Below are 9,513 nucleotides of genomic sequence, written 5' to 3' on the forward strand. Positions count from 1 at the left end.
AAAAAGGATTTAAAATAATGATATAAAATGTACTGTTGGAATTATTTCGAGTAATTGTCCAATATTTGTTTAAAATAGCATTGACGAATACGTATCGATGATCGTAATATTACTTTGTGAATTTTTTTCTGTTACGAAGTTTGAAGGACAGTAACACACTTAAGGAAATACAACATAACTTTTCAATACATTGCTTCTGCTTTTAATGAAGGGTACATAGCATACGTATAAGCCACATTCATTAGATACGTGTTATATTTGTTATAGCATTGGTTCATAGAATTTGTCTTCGTCTCATTTTAGGGAAACATTTTTCATAGCTGGTTCGTATGCTTCTAAAGGGTTGCAATTTTGTTCATTATCCAATTAGTGTAGGATCGCGGCCTGACGTACGCCCCAAAGCCAAATTTAGCACAATTTCTACCGCTCCATGATACCACACCCATCTGTACCGGCTGGTCATTTAGGAAACACACCAACGGACCACCAGAGTCACCCTGAAATTAGACAACGTATATCAATACAGGTGAAATAAATAGTAAATCGTGTTATACTTTTACCTTTATTCAGAGTTAACTCTAGTAAAAATACATGCAAATACAATACTAGTTAGCATTTCAGAGCGACATTATATGGACTAAATAAACAATGGTGAGGTACAACGCAGCTTTCAGCTAGTATCGTTCATCTTCGGTGCTCTACGTAAATGGTTTATATATTTTATAACTGACCATTTTTTTAAAGAATAATGCGTCTTTTGTTATAACTATTTCCATTTGTTTTACCCTATGCCGTTCTTGTGTATATGTAAATCTGAGCATATGTTAAATTTGTACTTCCTGTATGTATAATAGTACAAAAACATATCGAGTCTTGAATTAAGAGTCTCATAGCCTTATGCTTTACTGTTAACATAATGTTCACATCAGAAAAAGAGCCTTTTCGTTTTGTTAATGATATTCGTTTTGCACCATTAAAATAATTACCACACCCAAAGCTATGTTAACATACATATCAAAATATTTTCAACATCTAATTAAAACTTAGAAATGCCGTTCATATCAAATTGTGTTCCTTAATATTACTGATGCTCTCTTCTGTTGATACATCTTAATAACATCAGTTTCCAATCAAACTCCAATCGAAAATTCTTTGAGAAATTTGAATGTCTTATTTACTCTTACTGGTTAATAAATGTACACAGTCTTTCACCTCACGTCCATGTCAGAAATGGAGCAAAGGTAAGAGCAAACATTATTAATATTTGGCAGTCGACGGTTCCCTTGCATATTCAATAGTAACTTTGTTTTCAACTGTTGTTCGTTTATATTTTAAGTACAGGACTATTTTAACGTATCAAACACTGCCATTTTTTATTAATGCTTACATCAGCATATCTTCTTAAAGTAATTGAATCACCGGACAAGTGGATCTGCTGCAGGTACTTCGGTTTTCCCAACAACACAATAGTATACTCTCGCGTAATATCGTAAAGTAAGTGATTGATAAAATGTTGAAACAATGTGTTTCCAAATCGTTGTAAAACAAATAAGTTTAAACTCAAAACGTATCTAGCTTAATAGCGTTTAGGAAGCATAATACATCTCAAAAAAAAAACAAAAAAACTCTGGGGAACTGATCTTTCGGAAGAAAATAAAAGAAGAAAAGGTTGTCCAATTGTCTCGAATCTTCTTACACTTTACGTGTATTGCATGTGTATTAGACAAAATACAAACTTAAATGAGATATTGATTAACGGAATTCGTTTATAATGATACAAATTCAGGATGATTTCTATTTGTCTTAAAGGTCGTAGGGAAGTATATAGTACGCAAATGTTTCTATAACGAATGATGAGCTTAGCTTATTCCTGTAACAAAAGAATTTAAATGTTTTGAGAATTTCGGGCTTGTGTCAGTAAGATTGAAACTGTTGACTGACAATGAAGAAAGACGTAACACAGTAAACAATTCAATGCACCGGCTTAAGCGGTATTCTATATTTAAGAATCCTTGAAAAAGTATTTGATATTCCCGAAGGACGAGGATTACTACTCAATTTTGGACGAGGACTTAATACTTATACGTGATTGTGTATAAATCACCGTCCATATTCAAATCCTTTCTAACAAATCATCAGAAAACCGCCGCTGAAGATAAAAAGGGTTTATGTTTAATTCTTGCACAATGTTCTTCTTTGACGTTGTTAGCGTGGTTGTTTTCACGCAATTGTATATACCTTTACTAGTCTTTACAGACAGGTTGCACCTCGTTTAGACCACTCTATTAACAATGGGATGTTTACTTCGGTGCCGTTAGAAAGTGCTAAATTATACTGCTGCGTACAGCCAATCTTTTCCAATGTGTTGCGGGGCAGAACGGACAACTCGTGGTACCGTTTCCGATAAAGACTAGTTATTCGGGTGATTTATGCCGGAATTTTTCTCTGTATAAATGCAACAGGTCGGTTGTATTATGCCGGAGTTCTTTTGAAAACGGGACGAGAACAGCCACTAGTGTCTTCGGCGGAACTTTTATCGGTTTAGATTTGAGAAATAGTTGAGATTCGTTCTTGCTATGAAAGCTAACCACTAAGAGAAATGTTACTTTTTTAAAATATACATTTAATATTCTCGTTGATGACCATATGTAAATTAAGTACTGAATGATATTTCGGAGCTAAGCAACCTCCTGAAGTGCGGTTCTGAATAACTATTATAATGCATATGCAACTAAAAACGACTATCCAAAGACACAATTAAAATAAACCTTGTCAGTGTGTTTGTCTAGGCTAGAATATGATTCATGTTTTAGATAATGTTATTTATCATATGCCTATCAATTCCTTTACAATATTCAACAGCGGGCAAACAGCGTGTCGTTTTGAAAAATCCGTATCATGCAACCGTCGTATTTAAAATATGTATCAGCTTGATATCATGAGTAGAATGCATCCTTTTACAGACTAATCTATAATCAATTTTTCACCAATATAAACTTCCTATTTATTGGCATACATATTCAGAAAAGTATTCCACTTCTGATTTGTGTTTTGCTCTATGACATAATTTCCGAAATGGACATTCTGGAGAATGTTGTGAACAAATGAAATGCCGTTTGGTGGGTTTAAACACAATCTACGATTTCACACATGGAAATTATCAAATGACTCGTACTATAATAGGAAAACAAACAGACGCTTTTTTGATGTCTTGAATCATGTCTGGTTCGATGAGTGAAATGCATCCGATAAAATACACTACAACTAAATGGACATGCTAAACGCTGTCAGAATAACGCCCTGTCATGGTAATGTATACAACTGTTAAACGACACATACTTACTCCGCATATTGACTTTCCACTGTGAATGGTGCATATGAACGTTGCAGACCATGTTTCACTGAACTTATTGTTCGCAGTTTTCTTACATGCAGAGTCAGCTTTTGGAACGGCTTTCAATTCTTGCAAGCGTGGACGGTATGCGTCCGGTCCTATAAAAAGTGGAATTTTATGCCAGATAATTGAATATTTCTACTTCATAGTTATTACTGTGAATTCTGCAAAAGCAGAAGTCAGAATAACATGATGGCATTTTTATGTTGAAATGTTTATAAATAGAAAATCGGAGAGAGACATTTGATGACGTAAAGGGAAAATGTGCCCGGATCGCTGGATTGTCGGTCCATATCCCTGACTTTTAGACCACAGAGATGGTGTCATTTTACTGCTTAACTGAAATCAGCTTTGACGATAGGTTATTTTTGTGTTCATAAATACATATTGTCAGTATGGAGCTCCATGTATTGTAATCAAAAGCATACTATGCTTTAAAACGATCCTCTGAGGTCATTAGAAATATGATTATCATATTAGAATATAGGGATGCAAACGAATGGCAAAATTGATATTCGAATATTCGGTAATTCTTTCGATCGAATATTCGAATATTCGTTTACCGAAATCAATATTTTGGAAGATGTAGTAAACTACTATTATTATTCGCTTAAGTAATAGCCGGGGCAATTTGACCGTATTTGTCGTAACGGCGGACCCCGATTTTCTCCAAATATGCCTTTGAAATTCGCAATTTTCAGGAAGAAAAAAGAATACATTATAAACAGACAAACAACACAATCAAATAATTTCAATTCCGCTGCCTTTATATGTGTAAACAATGTGAAATTAGCTGTCCCAGAGTCCTAGTCAAATAGCGTTTTGCGCCAACAGAGGGTCTTTCCATAGGACAAGCAGCCTCGTTCTGAGATTGATCTTTAAATTGACTAAATGTAACTATGGAAAACCCAAACCAACTCGGGAACTAGTAAAAAAATAAAACGAAAACATATCTGGATTTGACTCATCCAGTGTTCAACAATGGAGGAAATATATCATAAAACGCTATACTATACATTTACATTTTAAAGCGCGAACGTTGTATCGAAACATGGAATACAATTTAAAGCACATATATGTAACAACATTACTGTAGCACATGGCATTCATATCATCACGGCGATTTGAGCTATGTTGCCCAGCTTAATTTGCAGCCAGGACAAAACATTGGTGTTTAAACGTTAAAGCCAATTCCTAGTCAGTTATTGTAAAAGTAAGGGGACTTTTTACAGTACCCGACGATATGTCCCTTAATGACAAATGACACGTGTTTAGTGTATTGTCATCACATTCACACCTCTGGCATTAGGGGCCAGTCGTTGTAAAAACAAGACAAACAAACTTTCTTTATTGAGAATTAGTATCATTACTCTTTTTCCGAATATTCGAATACCGATTTTGACATTCGAATACCAAACGTTTGATCGAATATTCGAATATTCGAATATTCGTTTGCATCCCTATTAGAATATGATCACGCATATGAAATACTAAACAACACTGAGGGTCATTGAACATTAGCAGGACCAGCAAGTCAGCCATCTCAAGTGTTAATGGACTGAGGCATTCACCTTCGGTGGCTGACTGGCTGGACCTTATTATGACATATGCCACAATGTGGTGCATAGCATTTCCTATATAACACTGAACATGCTATAGAACTGATCAATATTTTGAAAGCGCTTTGATGTGCTTTATTGAACTAAGAAAACAATTTGTTCTTGCGACATGTCTTTGCTCTGATGAAATCGCAAATGCACCAGTTTTATGACGTCAATGGTCTACATGATATGACGTCAGCGGTTCATATTATATATTTCGCGAGGTCCACAAAAGTAATTATATGATATGGACCGCTGATGTGATAAGACAATATTTTTAATTAACATACAGTGATATACGAACCGATCGACTCTATATATACAAAGAAGTGTCACATCTATGAAACGTAATATTGAGTAATATTACGTGATCTAAAAAATAAACCGTCGATGATTGGACGAAGACCAATTTTTAAGCACAATATAATTATAATAACAGGTCTATTGATAAACCCGAAACAGTTATATCGTATGACGTCATAATAATAGTTACATGAAAAACTAAGGCGGAAAATTCACTTCAAAAAATCTATATTAACCAGTCATTTTGAAACACAAAACCCGTTTAGCATATGGCTTCAAAAGAGAGTTAACGGTATCAGATAACCAAGTAATTGACGTATAAGGTGTAAAGCATGCAATTAAAATTGACCGTAAGATCATGAATGTCCCGGGTTTATTGTCATAACTGCAATTTATTTTTGTTGTCTACAAACATGTTTCTTAGGTAAATGATGATTTTAATGTAGTTTTGTGTTTATGGATTATATTAGGTTTCATAGATGTATCTGCTTATTTCTAACATGTACATCACTCACTTTGACCACTGAGTCCTCCACCGACCACCCAACAGTCCCTCTTCTTTTTCGCACGTCTTTCAGTTTTCTTATCTGAACGAAAAGAAACATGAATTAACATAAAATGCACTTAATGGTATATCTGATCACTAATTGTACAGAATGCAGTTGTAAAAGGATATAGCTAGATACATCAGTACACACTAAAACAACACGTGTCTCGGTCGTTAAATTCAAACAAGGTTTATACCGTCTCTCAGACAATTTAGGGCTGATTAATGGAAGTCACAAATACATATTTTGTTTTGTGGTTTGCTAAACCCCTAGCATAAGAATAATATAGGTACACTTATACAATACAATAATTTGAACACATGTAAGAGACAACAGCAAAGTATCGTTTTTTTCAAATTCTGATTAAACTGAAAATAATTGGTAAACTATGTTTAAAACATATTCAAAACGAAAGATTACAACGTCTGTGAATTACCAGTAGCAGTAATAAAAACTAAGAAACAAGCTCTTAAAAGAAACGTTTGCATCATTATGGCACAATGAATATCATTATGAAATATCTAAGATAGATATGTACATCATTATAATGGACACTGTTTTAAAATGATAACAAAAAAGTTCAAAATAGAAAAAAAAAAAATAATAATAGAATGACTCAAACATCAAAGTTTATTGGCAAAACCGGTATATGAATGCTTAAAGCCATTATAAATATTGTCATGACTACATTTGTAATAGCAATACAATTATATAGCTAACACATAAAGTCATGTGTTACATTATAAGAGTGAGAAACATAAAGCTGGTGCCAAATGAAAGGTTGAATTTTCAAGGTACAAATGTAATATTTATCAACACTTTATTGTAGTATTTATAAAAAGGATGCTTGTCAACACCTGTATAATAAATAGATGTATATTTATTTCTAATTGAGGGGGGGGGGGCGGATGATATTTAAGCTTAGTGAGCCGTCCTCATGATGTCTGATGATTGGGTACTTACGCGTGTAAAAGTGAAAAATATTATTGCTAAATGGAGATAACTTAAATTCTTACTCGGTATCACAACTGGACGTCCAACGTGGGTATCGAAGTCAAAAGGAGTGGCCAATTTAAGGACTGCAATATCTGCTGTCACAAACTTTGACGGTTTGTAATCTGGATGCTACAAGTGGACCGTGAGTTAGAACATGAACAATAGCTTTAAAGCTTTAAACACCGACGCTTCAACTTTTTGTATCCAGTTAAGAGTATTAGTCTGAGAAAATTCTCGGGAAGCTTGTGTTTTTATAAGTAGCGCATTTCCTATTTTATAAGCTGATTTTTAAGAAATGTAACACACTTTTTGTATAAAAAAAATGCAACAAAAATGGAATAAAATGCTCATGAGCTTATAAAATACATGACGCTGAAGCTGAAAAAGGCTAAAGATATAAATAAACAATGCCAAAAAATAGAAAAAAAAATTATTTTCAAATGAAGTTGTTCACGAACAAACTTTAGAAATATGATCTTTGACAAAAGTATTTTAAGATAAAGTTGTTCACGAATATACTTTAGAAATATGATCTTTGACGTGATAAGAAAATGATTTAAGCAAATTTGTATGCAAGACGTTCACATGGCTGTTAACTCGAATATCAAAATCTAATGATTATCTTTTCATAAAACAAAAAATATAATAATATTGGAACTAATATCACTACATGTATTCGTTTAATGCCTATGAATGGTTTTACATACACGTTCGGCATTATTATTGTATTATAAAGTACTAAATATTGGTAATATTCAATATATGAAGCTAAAGCATTATGGCAGATATCTAGACTTACAATGGCAAGTGCTCTGAGATCTCGTTCTTGCTCCGTTCCTTCATAAATGTTGGAATTGTAGTCACCCGCCACAACCTTGTGCTCGTAACCATTACTAGTGGGTTGAAAATAAACAGGTGAATAAAATAGAAAATACTAAATAAATGATTTTGTGGGGTTTGATATAGAAGTATTTTCTGGTTTAATGAAACTGGTCGGCAAAATGTATTAGTCTTTGCTGTTAAAATAAAATACAGTGATATATAAAGTATAAGTTGTTTTTAAATATGTGGTAATATTTAGAATCACCGATGGTTGGTTGAAATCACGTTAAATAGTGTTGCCATTTTTTGGTAATATTTACACGGTTAACAAAAAAAGCTGTTATTGTTTGGATAATGAAATACAGGGTTAAATATAGTAACCATTTCTGACGATAAAAAGTAGCCATTACCTAAGTAGTATATAAAAATGATATGTTGAATATAGTAGCAATCATGTTTGGATATTAAAACATAGTTAACTTTTGTTATAGTTACTGAATGGTTTAAAGGTTTGGTTATCTATAGCAGCAAATACTAGTTGATTTGAATTAAATTATTCAATGTCTTTACATAAGTGATTGGGTGAAAACAGGTATTTTATATCAACGTCATCATTGAATTATTAGAACTACACAGTCAAATCTATATAGCTTTTCTTTGTTTGAAAATACAAGTGTTGAATATAATGGCCGTTTCTGATTGGTTGCCAAAGAAAAAAAATCTTTGGGTTTGGGTGCGTTTATTACTTTTTGTTGGAACTTTTAAAGTGGTCATTGTAAAGTCTTATTTAATCGATTTTGATTGCACGTTTTTAAATGTCTTGCATGCAATTGTTTACCAAAGCCATTTTATTTAATACACCACGCACATTATGAATAACATCTTCGTCAAAAAATAATACATAAAGAAAGGTAATATGTAGGTAATAGTGTTCATTTTCTTGATATGAATGTATTAATTTTTATGAGACAAAATAATTTTTGTATCTATTTATTGTATTAAATGAATGTGATACGGTATATAAGGGGCGGTGATTTTTGAAAAACAGATGGCACTGACTTTACTTAGAATAGAAGTCGAACATGTTAACGTCTTTTAAATTAGATTAGTATCAATTCGTAATTGAAATTATTGATGAAAAGAACATGAAAATATTGAGTCGTAAAATAATGATATCAGTATTATCATATCAACATATGCAATATTGGCAACAGTATTACTTGCGTTATGGATGCTTTATATCAAAATAATGAGGCCTTATACTTAAGTCCTTCTGGAAAGCAATGCGCAGCAGTCAAAACAGTCATGTTGTCCAAAATGCTTCCTCCACAGAAAAAGTAACCATCTTCTAGAAAGGACACGTAGAACCTGCGTGTAAGAAATTCAAACATATCAAATCGTGGTTATATAAGATATGCAGATTGCAAGAAAAGCAAAAACAACACGTAGATAATGACTCTTACTGTGTTTCTTAAAAATTCGACGACAAAAATACCGTTTTTTTTCGAACGGTTTTGCAGACCTTTGCAATATTTTCTAATTTGAAGGAAAAATAGAACTACGTACGGGTACTCATCCACGTCAGCGTTTCCTCCACCAACAATGTTGGTCATCATTCCATCTCTGTTGTCGCGTGAGTTCAACACAGTCGGAAATGGCGCTTTGGGTCTTTCTCTGATTTCCGCATCGCAACCTAAAACTAAAATGATAAATTAAATAGTATGCAATTAGGCTGTATCGCTGGCCTCCGCGTCAGCAAGGATAACACATTTGTCCTTTTCCCCGAAATGGGCATTATGCTTTTACAGTGACTCGCTCATGTTTTTTTACTAAAAATAAGTTTTCCCGT

At 33.2% G+C, this 9,513-nt stretch overlaps 1 protein-coding gene across 1 annotated transcript; it reads right to left on the bottom strand.

Annotated features, from left to right (window-relative positions):
• Nucleotides 1-335: 335 nt before the first annotated feature.
• Nucleotides 336-9,277, bottom strand: LOC128246192 (serine protease 42-like). The gene is made up of 6 exons (XM_052964381.1): nucleotides 9,231-9,277; nucleotides 7,642-7,735; nucleotides 6,863-6,971; nucleotides 5,814-5,885; nucleotides 3,344-3,492; nucleotides 336-497 (listed from the first exon to the last, which is right to left on the bottom strand). Exons 1-6 carry the CDS (start codon nucleotides 9,275-9,277, stop codon nucleotides 336-338), a joined length of 633 nt encoding a protein of 210 aa, XP_052820341.1.
• Nucleotides 9,278-9,513: the final 236 nt, after the last annotated feature.

This window comes from Mya arenaria, chromosome 9 (genome assembly GCF_026914265.1).
Source record: "Mya arenaria isolate MELC-2E11 chromosome 9, ASM2691426v1".
Taxonomy (NCBI): domain Eukaryota; kingdom Metazoa; phylum Mollusca; class Bivalvia; order Myida; family Myidae; genus Mya; species Mya arenaria.